The 20325-nt window shown below is 38.9% G+C and overlaps 1 protein-coding gene across 1 annotated transcript in view; it reads right to left on the bottom strand.

The window, feature by feature from the left end:
• The window catches only part of mical2a (microtubule associated monooxygenase, calponin and LIM domain containing 2a), a 64329-nt gene that overhangs the window by 8431 nt on the left and 35573 nt on the right, over positions 1-20325 (bottom strand). Inside the window, exon 23 of the mRNA XM_056413187.1 lies at positions 5265-5393. Within this exon, the coding sequence (XP_056269162.1) occupies positions 5296-5393 (98 nt within the window). The 3' untranslated portion in view covers positions 5265-5295. The remainder of the gene's footprint in view (positions 1-5264; positions 5394-20325) is intronic.

Genomic DNA, 20325 nt, shown 5'->3' with positions numbered 1-20325 from the left:
CAATGACGGACAGCTCCACATCAAGTATAAATAACAAGTATGAGATTACATTTTGCTCTGCATTATATATTTTTTTATTGAAATAATTTGTTCAGATCTCACAAATCATGGTTTGGTCACTTGAGGTTGGGTCGTGTTCCACAACTCCAACCGGTATCAAGGCTCTCAGGAAGTGGCGACGTAATTACTGCTCTGTGCATCTCAAAAGATACAACAGAGAGGGTTTATTCACATTAAAATACTTCAAGAAAAATACTGCATATAATCACTGGGAAGTATTTGGGTATTTATTCGAAATACAGACAAATGGTTTCCCTCAAATATATGAGAGACGAACCTTTGGTTTTCACTGATGAATTTATAGAATATCAGCAGATTATTTTTTGGATTTGTTAAATACGCTGTGACAAACCAAGATAATAAATGATGTGTTGTTTGTTGACGGCACATCAAACCTTTGTTGATGGTGAAAATCATTGTTACTTCTCGTTGAAAATGTCTAATAATTGGGTCTATTAACCAGACTAAAAAAGTTGGGACAACACAGCTCTCCACTGCTGTGTCCTGGCTAGGATTCCAAACTAATTTACTGTCCCCCCCCCCAGTCTATCTGTGCCTCAGTTGAATCCAGGACACCTTCGGGGCAGAGAGAGAGCCTGCCTGATCTGTGTCAGCCATGATAACAATGCAGCGGCCATTGATGCAAGGTCTTGTGGAAATTTATTACAAGCAACGACTGGGGAATACGGTGCCAGAAAGACTGAATAACCCACATTTGAATACAAGCCACAAATTATCCACAGCTTCACTAAATGAAGTGACTGTGTGCCTTTGTTCCACGGGTTTCCTTTCACTAGTGGAAAGCTGAACACCACTACCGGTACTAAGGCCGGCCCTGAGAAAGGAAGTTGTTGAAGCTGAGATTTCCTGCTTTCATTGTGGTTAAGAAATCAAAATGTTTATAGTGGTTTCAGAAACTGATTCATGGAGTACATATTGCTTTTCATTCGTGTGTGTGATCTCAAAACAGCTCGTTCATTCGTCGTTTTATTCCAAATAGTGAAAAAGAAAAATGCTTGTCCCACCAACTTAATAACTTCTGAGGAACTACACATCAATTATAAGTGGTTGAGACATTGCGCTGTTCAAACTCCTTCCAAAAATGAAGCAGACGGTCATATGGTACAGATTTGAAGTCTGTAATATCAAAGTGGTTTCGCCTTCAAAGGGACACAGAAGCTCAATCATTTTGCGCTTAATGTAAAACTAGAAAGGCTATCACATGACCAAATAGGCAAAGTCTGATACAAGTCAAGCTAAAAGGAGAGTAGACTTAAATACAGCATGTCTTTCATAAATATGCACAGGGAGAGAAACAAAACTGTGTTGCACTTACGAAGGTGGTTGACAGGGCCAAAGTGCATTCGGTAGCTGGCAGTCATTTTATGGCTGCAGTACTGAAGCAGATTTACTTAGATGACGTCAGTGGCTTTGAGCCAGCTTTTCCTTTTTGGTGGCACACTTCACTGGCCTCAGTGGGCCCTGCTCAAACTGCTGACCAGGGTTTACCTCAGGACACACAGCCTACAAGATTTTCACTTTTTTTTTTTAAGCATGCTTTGACCGCAAAGAAAACTGATGTTCTGATGTGATCCCTACCATACATCACATCTAATTAGACAATTAATGACCAGATTAAAAAACATATTTTTCTATACAGGAATTTTTATATCCAAAAGTATCCTACTAATATTGCGTTGATGATATTGTTTCAATTTAAATGTGAAAGGCAACATGTTCACATACCCATGAGGAATTTCAAGGCCTCTTACTAGAAATAGAAAACACGTGTTGATGAACGTGTTTGTATTTTCAGTCAGGTGAAGCTTTTATTTCATCAATATCCTGGTTGTGCATGTAAGTTATGGAGTATCCAGAAACAGAAAACCACTGAGAACTAGGTAGACTTTAACTGTTGACAGTAAAGAATAAGTTATTCAACACAACTAACTTAAAACTAAAAATTAACCAAATGAACAAACCAAAGACCAAGACGTCTCCTCAACACAAACACCGTGGTGCTCAGTGTGAATCCAACTGCCATTTTTTAACGAGAGATGCCATCCTGAGAAACCAAATACCTTACGGCTCTCAAGCACCTGTTGCATGGAGCACGGACTACACAGGTGCTTCTCTACAGCTGGAAATTAGGACTTTCAACCACAGACTGTTTCTCTTAATGTGCCATAATTAAAAACAGTCAGGAACCAGTTGAGGTTATTCTAAAATTTAAAATAATGACGATAATTCTTGTGGCTAAAAAGAGAGTTGGATTTCTTTCTTAGGTGTCAGTCAGCGATTTTGGCATTCGTAGTTTATGTTTCAAACGCACATGAGTTTCTGGCTTCATCCTCACAATATACCAATTAGAAGTAAACAGTATCATATTATGTCATTACTGTAAAGATCTTACCATGTTTGTACAATGATATATAAACACCAGAATACAAATGGTGAGGAGACTGGTGTGAGCATGATGCAGGGCTCACAGGACAGACAAAAGCATTCATATTTGCAATGTTTTGTGAAGAAGAAATGAAACAAAGACAGTTCACAAATGTTTGGCCAAAATATAGTTTTCTGAAAAGTGAACCCCCTCGAACAGTATGGACAAATGAAGAAAAGAATAATCTCTCTTTGGCCCGAGAAGTAACACAGTCCATTCTGTACTTCACATAAGCACATCATTCTGTCCTCACTTGACACAAGTGAAGGGACTACTCTGTAGTTCTGTCCTCAGTCCTCAACAAGGCAGCAAAACCAAATTACACATCGCCTGTGTATCCACTTAAGAAGTATACAAGGTAATACAATGACGTAAAAATCTAAAATAACAAAAGCATGTCATTGTTTGCTAATGACTAACTCTAAATTATTAAAAATTTTAGACTTATAATATACAGAAAGACACCGAATCAGTGTCGCCATAGCTGTGAACATATCTATGTTGTAGTCTCTGATAAACTAAAACAGCCTCATGCTCCATGCGCTGCATTACGCCGCATGGCGACGAGGAGCTAACGGTGCTAACGGCACTAACCGTGTTAGCGAAACATTACCAGAGCCAACAGACAAACAAGCGCAGTGCAGAGTGGTGGCTGTGCTTGCTGCTATATTAACGCTCCCAGTTTCGACTTTAGCACCTTTACGGAATTGCATACTGATATATTTTTGTTTCATATTTTACAGCCGGACAGCTAATTCAAAACTGGTCCAAGAGGTGGAGCTGAGGTAAGACCGTCAGCAGCTAGCAACCTGAGACAACCACTCCCTTAATTATGCCTCACTTCAAGCCGCAACATAATTAAAACGTGTGAGTTATATAAAACCATCAGGGTCGATGAGGAATGACTCACTTTTTGAGCCAGCCTCAAGCGGTCATTTGATGAACTGCAGTTTGTGGCACTTCTGTCGCATTGGCTTCATTTTAGCACTGGGGATTGCCCCTTGGTGTGTATGTATGTATGTATATATATATATATATATATATATATATATATATATATATATATATAGATATATGTGTGTGTGTGTGTGTGAGAGGCAATTTGTCGTTCTTTAAATGGGCTAGTTGTTCTTTTCCTCCATAATACAAATGAACAAATATATTGTAAGGAACAAAACATGTACTGGGATCAAGCCCACTCACACAAAGGATGCCCATATTATGCGAGCATGGGGGGGGGAGGGGGCCACAGTCACTGTATCACAGTGACTGTGGCCCCCCCTTGGTGGCACCTCTGGTAATGCTCCATCCAAAAGCAGAGGGAGTTTAGTAACTCCTAGTTTCAGAGGTAGAGTCTCATTCAGTCAAAAAAAGACAACATCTTATTACTGCACAAACGTATTGCAGGCGTCCGCCCAACATGTCCACTCGTTGCATAAGCTGCAAACAAAGCATCTGTTTCTACCCCGAATTCTTTTCTTCAAAGCGAGCAGATTTACATTGTGAGATGTCTGGAATTACGCCCGAAAGCATTGAGACTGTTTCCTGGAATTTATAACGAACTTTCACAGTAATTAAATAAAAATCATTGTTTTTGTCCATGTCTTTTCTTCTTATAATAAGTTACATAAAATATGAATTATCAAATAGTTAACTGTAAGCACAACTTAGTAGTATTGCAACGGACTGAAAGTGGATTTTGTTCAAGGTTGTGCAGGTCTTTTTTCACTCCCTTTCTCAGATGTGTCACTTCTGCTAAACTTAATTTCATACAAAATAGTAACATTCACAATCTCTTCTTTTTAAAGAGGTGATACGTTATTTCCCCTAAGCTTATGATGAAACCACAACTGAAGCCATGAGATATCAAGATTAGTGCGAATAGATGGACTTGAAAGCTCACAAGACAACGAATGAGGTTATTTCATAACTGTATAATGAATGAAGTATAAAGACACTCTGATTGAATCAAAGCAGCATATCTGAGATGTTTACACTGTGACCTGATAACCTGACTGTTGTTCAAAGCTAACCAAAATCTGATCATTTAAAACAACAGATATCCAGTTAGGTGACAGAGATTTAAAAAAGTTGAGACTAACCAAGTCTGGTAACTAGAGGAGATCCTTCAGAGTTTGCTACAACTGGGTGTATACCCACTTTTTAAGCCAACTTTACTGTTGCAAATGAAAGCTGTAGGCCTTGTTCTCGTCACTCCCTTTGCAGAAGAGCCTCTCTAATTGTCCCAGAGTCCACAAAAGGTTACGGGGTAAAATCCTTGTAAGGAGCCAAACTTTGTGACACATGTCCACCCTCAGCTGGCATACAGTAGAAGGGGAGTGCAGTTTTAGCTGAGCAGGCATTTCCCAAAGTAGAGGAAGGAAAGGGGAAACAATGAAGGAAACCCCCAAATTAAAGTGGCAATTTAACCTACTTGTCCTGCCCAAAAATAACCAAAGTTTGGCTTAAACTGAACATTTCAAGATCATTTTAAAACACCAAAGTGGAGCAAACACCTTTTATGCAAATGCATTGTTTTTCTAAAAGTGTTGATTTTTAGGTGCATAAGTTCCTCGGGGAGGGACACAGAGGAGCTTTAACCCACCAAACAATAAAGGGGTCCAAGCTACCCTTTCCTCGGCTCTCGGTTCCGTTTAGAGTTACAATACCAACATGGAGCACACACACACACACACACACACACACACACACACACACACTGCTGAGAGAACAAACAAACAACGCAAAATGTACTTACACTGAACTTCGATGGCGATTAAAAATCACCGTCAAAACGCGTTGAAGCAACAAGTCTCTCCACCGTGTTTTTTTCTTCGAGGTGGTCCAAAAACGCTCCGACGTGATCTCCAACAAGTCCCCGAGCCAACTACGGAGAGGAAGACAGCAACGTTGTTCAACCGTCATCTTGTCCCAAAAAAATCGTTATTCGTACGGTATATATGTATTTTGTTTTTTTAGTTCATCCCTGAATCCTGATGGGACTTTCTGCTGATCTGCCACAGGACATACCGGCCGCTGGTGCTCTTTATAGGGGCGTCTGATCGGGATTCTTCTCCAAAAATTTGAAAAATGTCAAAGATTTTCGCTGCTATGTCAAAGCCATCGGCTGCAACCGTGAGTGATCAAAGTGAGCACCCCGCTGCAAACAGCGACCAGGACCATCGGCCATCTACCTCAGCGGTGGAAACAGACGACCTAACGTTACTTCACGCCGTGGGATAAATAGTAAACACCTAAATAAGCCGACATTTTTTATAAATTGTCTAATATTTCCAAAAACGTCCACTAAAACCTCACGAACAGAAGTCTACAACCAGTTTGGATACCTGCAACTACCATTGAAACTTACCTCGTTATTGGTATCTCATATAAAATGTCCCTTTTTTGAGTAATGGGCTGTTACGGGGTATTTTTTTAATACTATGTCAAGTTATTCTGGTGTTTCTGGGCCAGCCAGGAAGGTGTAGGTGAATCTGACAGAGATGCGAAGAATGCTCGGAATGAGAAGAGGAATGAAATGAACGCAAAGAGCGAGTTTTCGCCGGGGCGGAGCGAGAGGTGGCGTCATCCCGAGCCCAGCAGCCAGGCTGGGCAGCGGGCAGCGGCAGCAGGGACAGGGAGGGTGCAGCACAGCCGGAGAGATGACGCCTTCAGGGACACCACGAAGCTCAGATTTTACAGCTCCACAGCCCTGAAGCCCACTTGTAACAGCGTATGTCCAGCTACAGTTATCAATACAGAACTAAGTCCCCATCAGACAGTGGTGGAAGAAGTATTCAGATATGCTGTAGTGTGGAGAGGGCCCATTATTTATATTTATATATATATATATATATATATATATATATATATATATATATATATATATATATATATATATATATATATATATAGAGAGAGAGAGAGAGAGAGAGAGAGAGAGATAGATAGATAGATAGATAATGGTTTGCCTTTAGAGGGCTTTACAATCTGTACACATATGGTGTATCGGACATTTAGGTTTACATACAAATAAAAGCTTATAAAATCTGATCTGCTGTTACAGATTGAACTCTAAAGTAGATGATTAGCTCCACCTTGACCAATATCAACAGCATTATGCAATATCTATACTTGTAGGTATGTACATTATTTGAATACTTCTTCCTCCACTGAATTTTGATGTGTGTTTCTGTTGAAACAAACATGACTGTACACATGTTCACAACATCACTGCGTTGTTACAATTAATGATCTAACATAGAGGTACAGATATTATGTACAAATGCTTTCTCATGTGTGTTTGCCAAACTGACACTTGGATACATTAAGTGAAGTAAGATTACTTTAGCCATAGATCAAATGTAAATTCACAGAATATACCAAACCATGTGATTTATATAAATGTTTTCGTGGTTTCTCTATATTATGTAGTTTTCCCTCAAGACAGACTTCAGCCCATTCCTTATCACTCAGTTCAGGGATACGATATTTCCTACAAGACTTAAAGGCAGCAACTGACTTAACAAATGTGGCCAAATTCAAATAGGAGAGGAGGGCAAGCAGGCCTTCATGCAGATTGGATGTAGGGACATTTTGTGAAGTTATGATCACAAGTTTAACAAACTGTGTTATACTGTGTATTAATGAAAGCACACAGATACATTTAAATGAATTGAGATGCATTATTTCATGTATTTACCCCTTAATAAGTCTATCTCGTCTGCACAGTGACATACCAGTTACGTAACATGCTATGGATTAATTTAGATATCTTGGGAAATCTATTCAATCTATATTCATCAAAGAAATGTGTTAAAAGACCTGCTTTATTTGTATAAAGGTTGAGTTGGCCAGCTTTACAAGAGCGGGTTCAAACACTTATAGACAGAAACCCCAGTCGCAGACACATCTGTGGTCCTGTCTGAACAAGTCATGCATTAGAAGCCAGTCTTTTGACACCAATCCTTCAAAAGAAAAGGATCTATGAAGACGAACGACTGCCCCTCCGAGGACATCCATCAACACCTTTTAACACCTGCCTCTGCACGTTTAGCTGAGAGAAACACAGGGAGCTGTATGATTTAAATGTTCTTCATGCAGAATTGTATTTCAGTGCATTCTTTACTGTCTCTCTCTATTATTCCGCAATCTGTTGAGAGTGAACTTCATGGCAGAGCAGCAGCCACTCAAAGCCATTGTCAGCAGTCGTATCACTTTCATATCATCCTGGGAGTTGGCTGTTCCCTCAATAACAAACTATTAATCATCAACATGCAGCTGTATCTACGACGCAATTAATGAAAATGCTTTTTTCCCAAAAGATGATTGCAGCGGTAACTCCAGGAGCTCAGAGTGCTGATTCAACAGCTGACAGTGTTTGAAAGCTACACACGTTATAAATAATCTCCCCCCGCGTGTGAGATGTCAGGAAATGCTTTCATCTGAAAAGTCTTCAGTGTCATTGCAACCAGAAGAGATGACATTTTGTAGGTTACTGAGCCAAATGAGTAAAGTTAGACGATGGATGGATGAATTTCTTAATGTTCTTATCTCTGTGGTGTTATTGTGTGCAGTTATAATATTTCATCATCATGTGGTGAGGGAGAAAAAGCAAGTGAAATGTTTAGCCACAGCAAATAGCTCACCCATCGAGCCCACCCTATACTACGACACTATTCCTGCACAGCCACTCAGCTGTTGTGTAATATAGGGTGTCGCCACATAAGAGCGGGAGCAGCGGGGTAAGCTGTATAGGCGGCAAAGGAGACAAGACAAACGTGTCAGCAGGGAATGAGCCAATGAGTGGGAGACAGAGAGGGAGAGTCCCGTGTTCCAATGCATGTTACACTTATTAGAGACAGGTGTTTAAGGTCCACACGTCTGTAAACACACACACACACACACACACACGCGCGCGTCAGCTTTTTACTTCAGCACTTAGAAAGTGAAACACATGCTGTGTCGCTTGTAAACAATAAAACTTTGCCCCAGTGTTGCCAAAATATTTAATTATTTTCAGTATTTGGTGGAAGTCAAGTATCGCGGTGTGGAGCAGTATTTTTAGAGGAAGCATTGATTTGATTGTTTTTGTAAATATTTGTTTTTTAAGTCTAGCTGTTATTTTTAAATGTATGCAAATTAGTTTGATGAGGACATCCAATACTACAAGATTTCATCATTTGGTTCTTATTATGATTTAAATGTTTCAATTATTATTGTGTTTTGTATTTTATTTTTATCTTTTCTTTTTATTAATGCTCGAATGTGCACCCACTGCAGTGATCCTGAATTTTCCCCACTTTAGGACTAATAAATGATCTTATCTTATCTTATTAAGTATGCAGTTCAGGGTTTTGATTTGATGTTCATAATCCAATTAACCTTTACTCTATGTGCAACAGACAGTGTTACCATACAAGAACACTAGCTGGTCCTTGCTTTACCATGTTATTCAATTAAACACATTCATTTAGTAATAGCCAAATTATACGTACTGCATTGAAAGAAAGAAGGTCTTAAAATCTCATCCTTACAGAGCACCTCACAATCAGGTAAGACCAACTATAAGGCCTTAAACACATCAGTTAATGCTGCTCTAGTAGAGCATATTTCCAAACTAATTGTCAATTCAGTTGTCAAATCAGGAACTTTTGGGGCACTGGGGAAATGACCCACTTTGGCCAGGTGGTAGTCTTGCAAAGACAGACCAGCGTAACGGCCTTCATAGACTTTACAGAACCTGCTGGCCAGACGTCCACATTGTAGACATCCTTATAAACATGTAAAGCAAAAAAATACAAATAATACTATCTTTAATAAATGTTGTACTATGACTACTTCCTTACTAAGACCTACACTCTCCTGTATTGCACTCGCACTGCACTGTGTGTACCCTTTTCTACAAATGGCCAACACATTTTCCCAAACTGAAGAAAAAGAGGCGAATGGAACAGACCCTGACATAGAGCAGCCTCACAGTCGTTCAGGATTAACACTGTAATAAAAAACACTTTCTCTCTACATTACTGTTTTCAGTTGCCCCTGTGTCGATTTAATTGCTTAATAGTATCCCTTATTTTTAATAACTAATGAATATAATGGGTCTAAAGCCAGGTCATGACTTCTGGTGTTTTCTAGTGACTCCCTTCAATGTGCAGTATGTCTGCTTTGATTTTACTTAAAGGCCTTGAACCTACAAAGATGTATCCTCTGATTTCATTTTTATTTTTTATTTTTCATTCATAGTTAAACTTGGACATTGGGTTAAACTGGGTAAAAACCTCTGTTCAGTTGTAGGTTCCAAGCACGTCCGTATCCAAACATATCAACCTGGTACAGACTACCCGGGTCAACATGGGTCATGCATTACCTCATCTGAACATGTAAGCTGCCCCACTGACTTTTGAGTTTCATGCTGTGACAGTTACTCATCCGGTTCAACTAAACATTGTTGTTCTCTACCGTCCTCCTGACATGTTATGAAATGTAATGTAAGCCACGTGTATTCGGTATGAAGCTACTGTCTATGTGCAGAGTGTTGCATGACTGACCAAGCTTATTTGTATGCTTGTATACTTTATTCAATATATATATATATACAGTATATTCCACCCAGTTTTGCCATCTGCAAATATCTTTTTCATAAAAATTTAAAAAAAGAAGATAAAACTAGTAAACATTCCAAACCCTTTGTGTTTTAATATCTCTTACTAATGCCTTCATTGTGCTCTGTCAATCTCAACATCCATGTCATTTTTGGCTGCAACAAAATATGTCAGAGAAGGAAGCCCATGTGGGACTGTTGGGGACGATAATAACAGTTTAATCATTAAATGCATGCTTCAGGAAACACCAATCAGCTGTTCTCAATCAGAGAGGCTATAGTTGATCCCTCACTTCTGGTTGATAAGGGTGTTCTGTGCCACCGTATGGCTTTAAATTTGAACCTGCTACTCCAAGCTTCGAAGGGAGGCCATGATGCAATAGAATTAGCCTGGTTTAGTTCATTTAGCTCCAGATCTGCCACTGCCTGGCCTGGTCTGGTTGATCCTGTCCTGCAACCTCCTCTAATCAGATAGCCATGTCAGGCCAGGTGCTTTGCTGGCTCTCTGCTTTGACTGCTCGGCCAGCCGCACTGATTCGCTTTATTCAGAGATCAGAGACGGACTAGTGAGGGCCACTTACTGGTTAAATGAATAGTGGGTGAGCCCACATCTCAATCAGTAGAGCTTCTGATTATTTCATTCATTGCATTTCTCTTAAGTGCATTTGTTTTGTAAGTGTTTTGTTTGTATGAGCAAATGCACCTGAATAAACGCAAAAGTTTTTAGTTTGTTACCATATGATTCAAAACAGCTTGAGGGAAAACCACAAATAACACTTCAATATTCAGAATTCCTTGTGTTTTCATAATAAAGTAAATGCTGCCTTCAAGGCATTAATAAAAAACGTTTAAGCTCATACATATCACAACAGCTTTAAACTGCTCCCCTTATTTAATCTGCTCAAGATTGCATTCTTATATGTGTAGATGTTGTATCGAATCATTATCTGCCATGCTATTCTATTACAAGAATGCACCATATTTTTATTTATTTATCTTATTTAAATAATTTGTTATAAATCTGAGATTTCTTTCATTTCTAACACTTGCTATATGTCCAAAATAAGCAGAATAAAAAAGTTTAAAAAGTGCAATAGTGGCAATGGGGCTTTAAAACAGGGTCCCTAGGATCCAAATTTACACTGACTGACCATTACAATGAATGTATTCCTTGTATTCTGAATGTGTATAAAAGCTATGGGTCATTAATCATTGTGAAATTTCACCTGTATAGAGAACTGTATGAGTGCCACCTCGGCCCAAGCTGCACAGTGTACAATCCACATGTATACACTGATACTATTAGCATTTCTTATTTGATCTGCACGTCACACTTAATCCCAGTCAACAGAGTATGTTCCTTTTTGGATGAAAGGAGTTGCTCACAGGAAGTATATTTTATCTGATTGGATATTTCAAAATACTCTGTTTCCCAAAGTTTCCTCCTTATGTTGTTCAAGGACAATTCTGATGAAATATGATTATAGCTCTTTGATTCAATTGTTGTCCCAAACACAATTATAATGCAGCAAGGATTTACATTCAGTACAAAACACTATTGTCAACCAACTGTACATGTACACACATTCAGTATGCACTGCAATAAGATAGGCAATCATGGACATTAGAGTTGTTCTAATGGTCTGTCACCACTGTCGACTACAGGATATTTAATATGAATGAGACATAACAACATACTGCAAGTTTAGTTTTTAATGTACAGAAAGCTGATTGATTAGGAGGTTTATTTGTCACACCATTTTATCTGATCCTATAGAATAACCCTCTTCTTAGTAGATTAACCACATATTTTTGGTTACATTGGAGTACTAAACTGGTCTAAATGAGGCATGTTCTGGAAGCTCCCACAGCCTCTTTCTCAAGCATATTTTAATTTAGCTTTCAGTCGGAAAAATATCCCACCAAATCTGCATGAATGACGAAAAACACTGCCTGTAACAATAGAGACGTATTGCACCTGGTTTGCAGGTACTTGTCCAGTGTCGTTGTTAAAACCTCTCAGCTTGCACACAAAACAAAACGCTTTGTCATTATTTGCTTATAACTCAGCATTTAATACATTTCCACCCTCCAGGCTGTATGATGAGCTCCTAACGTCTTTGTGTCAAAGGATCTTGGACTTATAACAGTGGAAGAAGCAGGTGGTCAGAGTTCACAGCAAGTTCTCAAAACACATGGTTATTAACACTGAGGCTCAACAGGGATGCATTTGGCATTTTATGTGTGTATTTACAACTCTCAGTCTGCTGAGTTGTCTGAGTTTGCCACCCAAGGTCCTGAGGTCTGTCTGTGATGTGAGGTTTGGGTTTGGTTGTGTTCACCGTGAGCTCACCAAACTATGTTGAATTATTAAAGTATTGAATATTTCCCTGGTCCCGTGCTTCAATTTGGTCACCATGGTAACCTGTGATGTGCCAGGTCACGATGATCAGATCAAAAAATATAAACAGCCTCCCTCACCAGTATTCACTGGACCAGGAACGACAATGTTAAAACAAAATGATTGCCTTCAAATCAAAGTGAAGAGTAATGAACAGACGGATTCTGAAATGAATCAGACTGGCAAGGTCACTTTTCTGCCCTTGATGATTTATTTTATGCAGGATATAATAAATGTCTGTGGTACAAGTAGTTGCCCCCCACTCTGGTCATTAAGTAGGCCTCCATTAAAAAGCAGGTCTGGACCAACGGTCCTAATCAAAATTACTGTTGCATTTGTGCAGAAATGTTCGACAGTGATGAATTCAGTGCATGTTCAATATTCCATAACTGCAAACCTTTTAGAAATTAAGTACATTTGTGATAACAAGACTATATGTATTGTACAATTAATGAAATACATTATTACTGCACTTTCTATAGAGAAAGAAACTTTTTGTGTATGGCGACATTAACTGTGAGCATTTAGTTTAGCGGCTGCACATCAACTGATATATTTAAGTTAATTTAGTTCTTGAACTGAAATGACCCATTGCAGTGTGTCAGTAACCCAAAATGTACTGTACATATAATTACAAGAACAACACAGAACAGTTCTGTATATGGAGGTTTTAAAGGACAAATGGGTCACTTAATGAAGTTAATTCAGTTTTAAATGTTTTGATACTTTCCTGCAGCCATTTGGTGTTTTTTCTATCCCAGTTTTCAAGAGTTTGCATACCTGATAGTTGCCTACAAATCTCTTCATATCTGTGGCTGCTCAGTTGTCTATTCAATAGAAGACTCTGCCAGGCGGACACAGACATAAAAGACAGATTATTGCAAACCAATGTTTAAAATGTGATTATAACCAGATGTGCAGGCAGATTGTATCTGAGGCAGAGGATTTTGTGATATCACACAGATGCATGTTTTTAGAACAGAGCTTTATGTCCTGCCATCAAAGAGAATCAGCGCACCATCGAATTTCTGCCATCTGGCAAAAAAAGAGTTGGACCTACTGGGTGATAAAAAAAAATTCAGAACGAATTATTTCTGGAAAAACGATGCTTTTAGCTGCTACATGTGTATATGTTTACAACAAAGACATGGCTTCATGGACATTGTACAATGAAATGTCTGACACACAATGTATGCAGTGAAATGAATGCACAGTAATAAATAAAAAAGGAGAATATCCAAACCACAAATGTGCATGTTCAAATCACGATGATGCTAGTGGAGAGCAGAGAAAACATTTGAAAGATTCTCCTGTTCTGAGGCCTTAGCGCAAATCAATAACAAACACACACGAGTTCCTCAACCGCTAATAGACATAGACTACTCATCCTCATGGTCGGTACTGCCAAACTTACCTTACCTGTGGGTGTTTTTCTTAACTGCTGCCAGAACTGCTGTTGTCCTCCATGAGGGGCAGACGGGGCCTCTATTTGACATGAATACAAAGGTATATAAAGGCAGATACAGAAGTGTAATTACACCTAATGGCTGGAAATGCTCCTGTTCAAGACATCTTGGCGAATGATGTCTGATTATGGGTGATCATTTTCTGCTTTTTGGTGAAAAGGCGCAGCTCCCTGGACCTGGGTTTTACCGATGATAGTGGTTCAGAACAATGGGCTATTGAAGAGCATTGTCACTATCCCAGCTTTAATGTCAGAGTATGAGACTGACAAGAAACCCAGGGAGCCATTTATAGTCGCATCCTCAACCAAAACTAAGAGACACTGGTATGATGATTTCACCTGAAACAACTCTTACAAAATAAAATATATACACTAGAACTACAAAAGTGTGCATTTAAAGCTGGATGGACTCCTTTAACCTTTAATTAGTTGATTCAAAAGAGAGAAGCTTTTTGTTGTATTTCTCGTAGTACCAGTCACCCATCTCATTAATAGATATTAATAATAGACTAATAGAAATAGTTTGTTTGGAAAACCCTTGAATAAATGTCTGCTGCTTCTTTTGAATTCAACTGGTGCTTAGAGCATAATAAAAATATTTGTAAACCAATTTTTAATGAAGCAAATCGAGATGTTAAAACACAACAGCCTTCACATTCAAAATCCTTCACATCTTTCTGCTTCAGTTTGAACCACAAATTGTCACTACACTGTTAAAATTGAGTGCAGCTCACCTGTTTTAACACACTGCTAATTTAAATGTTATGGTTTTACATTGTTTTTACATTGCCTCGGATTGTCAGTTACGGGTTAAATGTAATAATTAGATGTATATGACATTATTTATGTATATATTGTTATGATTTGGGTAAATGGACCAGAAAGCATGCCATTGAAAATTCTCCTTGTTTGATTCGAAACAGTCCAGATTATTCAGATAATTTCCTTCAGATAACTCAGTGACAGTGAGTGTGCCCAGACCTCTTTCAAACATCACGGAGAGATATGTGCTGTCTGGCATTTTTCTCCGTTTGTATAATACATGTGAGAAGAAAGAAGCACATCTGAAAATGGCAACTAAATAAAAACCTGGAAAGTCCTTCATCTGACGTACACATGTGACTGTTTAGAACAATGCAATCACACATAAAATGGGTGAAACTTAAATCACTATTATAGTCATTCAATTGGAAAATTTTGCAGGAATTTAATTAAATTGTATTCCACATAGAGGCAATTTAGTTAGGTTTTAAAAGGTAAAAGGCTAAATAGTCTTTTTTTTCTCTTTTCTTTTCTTTTTTACACAAACTAATAGTTACTAATAGACTTGTAAACCCACCACACATTTATCTGCGTGCAATACATATAGAAAAAATTGTAACACTCAATATTTACGCTTAATACGCTTTTAAAAAAACAATGTGAACATAGCCAACTCTACGAGGGACAAGCGTGCCACTTCCTCTGCAAGGCATGAAGGATTGTAGTTCTATTTCGCAAAATCAATTTGTTATGAAAGTACCCCGCTATGTATTCTCATGAAATCCAGCTCCCAAGATACTGCAGTTGTACGTTTATGTGTAATACTTTAAATGCCCTTAACCGTGTTTAGAAAATAGACTTTTGAGAGCTCTATTATTGGCTATGCTTTTTTTTCCTGGAGCAACGCTTTTAGATGATTATTCTCCTTTTCTCTACAAAACTTGAAAGTCTAACTATATTATATCAGCTATTCAACTCCAAGGATAGATGCCCCTGTCAGAAAAATGGGAGAGACCACTTGAAAAATAATATGTTGGTAGAGAAAGTGATGCATCCTTACTTGAGAACATTTTAATTCAAGAACATTAATCCTAGCGGCTGAGTATCTACACAAAGTGAATAGATGTTCCCCAAATACAGTACAGTGATTCTAATTAGTGTTTAGTTTACACATTTATATCCTTTGAAGAAATGATTGCAATCAGATTTTTTGTCAAACGCACCTAGATAGTTAGTATCTCTGGATTACATGCAGCTGTGTCTGCTCAGGAACTGATTGAGTGATTGAGAACAGGTGTGCAGGTGGGTGTGAAAATCAGGCGAAAATCTGGCGACTACTGCAGAGCAGGGAGGGAATAGCAGCTTCTGGAATGAAGTACGGAGTGACAGGCAAACCCTAATCGCTCTTGAACTTTTTACACTCCAGTCATTTCAACGTGTCAAAGCTGGAAAAATCAAAGTGGTGATTAGTGATGTTAATAGTAGCTGCCTTTTAATTAAGCGAGACAGGCTCACTGGCATCGTTCATTGTATTACTTTCCCCTGTGCTGTGTCAAGTCAATCAGGGATGGACTGAGAGTGTAACCAGAGTAAAGGTGAATCTGACTCGAGAGTAAACGAGCGAATCATTTCACACACAGCACCACCTGTTTCTCCCCAGTTAGTCCTTATCGTCCTTAAGGCAGCATTTCATCCCCCAGATGGAGACATAAACCGTGTATTCCCGTGCAAGGCTGTGTTCGGCTCTTTAATGCTGGATTAGTGCAGTGTGCAAAAACAACCAAAAATACATGTATGGTGATAATTGAAGTGTGTAAATTGAGAATGTTGCGACAATTATGTTTTTATCTGGTGTTTGTTGTGACGTGTGCATCTGCCCCCGGTTTGGAGGACGTAACGTAGTAAACTATTGTACAGGTATTTCAAACTAAAGCGTCTATAATTGATGTTTCATAATCACGTGAAAGGGTCCCTCATAATGATGAACCTAGAGCAGGGGTCGGCAACCCGCGGCTCCAGCTCTTTAGCCCCTCTGTTGCAGCTCCCTGAGGCTTTGACAAAAAAATATATATATTTATGTTTTTCCCAGTGGCCAATCATTCAAAGGGAACACCTCTTATTTTTGAGTTTGCACTATTGGTTCAAGGGATAGACAAGCACAATATATAGGGAGGTAAACAGGTGTACGGCATGAGACACTAACGAGACAGGAGTGGCTGAGGGCAGGTGACGGTAATGAAACAATCAGAGGAACAGGAGGGGCCGAGGGCAGGTGAAGGGAATGACAAGCGACTTTTTTTTTTGCTCCGTCCCGATACGCGAGACGGAGAACCGAGAAGTGTTAACGCGACACGTAGAGACAGAAATGACATGCTGTTGTGTAGATACGATTAACAACAGACGGCTGTTTAGCTTAATAAAAGAACAAAGACGTGCTATAGAGAAAATTACAGGGGGGCGGGCCAATTATTTTTAATGTCATGTGATCTACCAATACTACGCCGCGATCGACTGGTAGGTCGCCGCGATCGACTGGTAGATCGCGATCGACGTATTGAGCACCCCTGATGTCCAGTATATATACTCCCTTTTAATATGGCAGAATATTTCTTTCTGGCTTTCTTTCTGTGTTAACCCCATTTTCTGGTTAGCAGCTATTCTTTAAGATCATCCGAATTCGAGCTCGTTGTTCGAATGATGCACTGACGAGAATAAATCTATCTCTTCACATTTAAAAAACACATGCCAGTGGAAACATAACAGAGCATGATGCCCGTTTCATATTGATAAATGTAAGAAAAGGACTAATGGCAGCCAATGTCGTTCTGTATCTTATAACAAACCACTCAGAGACAATCTGTCCATCTCATACCAAATAACAGAACACAGAGAATTACAGTTAAGGCCTCGCTGGACAGGCGGAAGAAACCAGGAGGTTGTCTCCAGTGTGGCGATGCTGCCGGCCCGCGAGGCTCCTCTCTGTCTGCACTGGGTCTGTTCGACCAGACAGCGGTGGCATGGAAAACATATTGAAAAGAAAAGGCTTTAATCATAATAATAGGGCAGGAAAAGTCGTGTTGTACATGTTGTTGCTCACCACGGGACTATCCAATACCACAGGAACATAAAATCACTAAAAAGAACATAAAATCACTTGTGTACGCTCTACTCCTCGACGTTTAATCTTTACTCCAACGCAGTTATCTCACAGCTTTAGTTACATTGCATATTAACATTGTAAGTACAAAACACTTGATGAATTTATATGCACTGTTAAAGATTAAACAACCCAACAGTATACAATTTAGCTACAATTTACACATTAACGCATCAGTAATAATGATCTGAAACACTATATAATAGTATGCAGTACACACGAGTACTTTTACTTATAATACTTGAATTACATTTGGCTAATAATGTTTTTACTGTGGTCCTTTTTTCAATCACACGTAGAGCCCAGAAACAGACAAAAAGGTGTTGATCAGTTGGTTAGTAATAGTGTAAAAACTAAATATACAGATAAACTAACTTAAGCATGTTTGCTTGTATGTCATGAAGCAGCAGTGATTTGTTCATTTGCATAGACCAGAGACATATTTCTTAATAGCCTTATTGATAAATAGTGTATGTATTGGGAACAAAAATCACCTTCAATGACGTCTGTTTGTTCTACGTTTCATTTTTCAAGAGAAGAAATGTAAATGTTCAAATGGAAGAGATGATTCACTCCAGCAGCCAAGCAATTGTCTCCTCCTTTTTGGAGATTTGTGTTTGACTCTTTAAATGACGATTTGCGTTCAAGTGCTGAAATAATGACATTATATTTTTAGATTAATCTCCTCCCATCTTTTCTATTTTTTTTCATCAACGTTCACAGCTTCTGCAATTTCAGGCTCTGATTGCTCTATTGCTTGGATGCTAATCATCGTTACCGTATAACTTGTTTTATATTCTGCTCTTTTTGCATAAGGAGAGGTCATTTCATAAAAGTAAAAAAATTAATGAAAAAGTTACAATAGGTCAGTAAACAGATGGCGCTCCACACACAACACAATGCAGGGACTTCTGCAGGACTGTGTTTTATACAATAACACAATTTGGACATGTTTTCCGAAATGAAAAAGAGCACCAGCTTCATGGTGAAATACTCTTAATAATAATAATAAGAATAATACAAATATTTAGTGGTCGTCGGTCTATCATGTTGTCAATATAGATTTGAATCAACTGAGTTGGGTTTGTAAGCAAATTAGATGACTTTTTTCAGATTTACAAAAACAAGAAATAAATTAAGTCTCCTTTAAAGAGCTGTCTCAGCAAGGAATCACATAAAGATTCTTGCAAATGAAATACTCGTATTGTTTAGTTATACAAATATGTGTATGTTGCAACTTTCACGATCTTGGTTTTGATTTAGTTTGTTTCGTTTTATTTTGAAATTCCCTGCCTCTTGTGTCCTGTGATAATTTGACTTCCTCTCTTTGTATTTTTTTTCTGTGATCACCTGTGTCGTGTAGCAATCTCTTCAGCCCTCCTCTCCTCCTTTGTATGTATGGGTCCATCCCATATTGCCCGTTTGCCCCACTGTGATATAAACACTATAAATCCTCAGATCTGTTTGTTTTACCTTTCCAGATTGTACCCAGGTAAGGACAACAATAATAAAAGCCTCATGAAATGTGATCATTGTGTATCGGATCCTAAACACATTTGATCATCATAAGCTTATAGTAACTGAAACCAACATTGTTACCACAGGGAGACATGCATAGAGGTTGGTCATCCCAGCAAATAACATCGTTTAACCGTCTCTCTCAAAGATCTGATTTGAGAAGACAAATGGTACCTTCACTAGCCGAATGAAACTCTCTATAAAGCTCCGTAAAGCCGAGAGGAGCTTCAGATTCAGCTGATGATGTCATCACTTCAAGCGACCCCTTTCACATTGTAACTCTGTTTTCACATTGCCATTTGATGCATTGTTATTATACAGTAGAAAATATAGCTGCTTTAAAAAACATAACGTGAGAACCACACAACTAACTATTGCTGAACAGCGACATCTGTGGTCTCAAGTAGCAATTACAGGACAATGCCACTTTGGTGTTCCCTGCATTTCGCTGCTGCTTTAAAGACGCCATGATGAGGTGATCGGACTGAGAACGAGTGGAATCATGAGGAGAAGATAAAGCCAGCAAACTGACTCAGTAATGTCAATTACATAGAAATATCAGCCATCAGTCATATCAGACCAAGTGAGGCTTTCAAAGGAGAAAAAAAAACTTAAATTAAGAAACAGTTATTTTGTTTGCTATCACAGACAGACGACCTGAACTTTCCCTGCTTTTTTGTGCGGTTTGGACCAGCGCAAGCTCTTTGCTAACAGCAACACCCGCTAGCGTGGCGGCCGCTAGCAACAACAGCACAGATGAAATACACGAGGTGCACACCAGCAACAGTGAGGAGGGCTCTGCTGAGGGTGAACACAGCTGAAGAGGCAGTGAGGAGCAGGAGAGGAGCAGCTGCTCCACGGTGAACACCAAGCTGCTACGCTATTTCATGGCATATCTGACCCCCTCTCC

The sequence above is a fragment of the Pseudoliparis swirei genome, chromosome 4, assembly GCF_029220125.1.
Source record: "Pseudoliparis swirei isolate HS2019 ecotype Mariana Trench chromosome 4, NWPU_hadal_v1, whole genome shotgun sequence".
Taxonomy (NCBI): domain Eukaryota; kingdom Metazoa; phylum Chordata; class Actinopteri; order Perciformes; family Liparidae; genus Pseudoliparis; species Pseudoliparis swirei.
The sequence above is the reverse complement of the archived record's forward strand: the minus strand, read 5'-3'. Positions and strand labels throughout refer to the sequence as shown.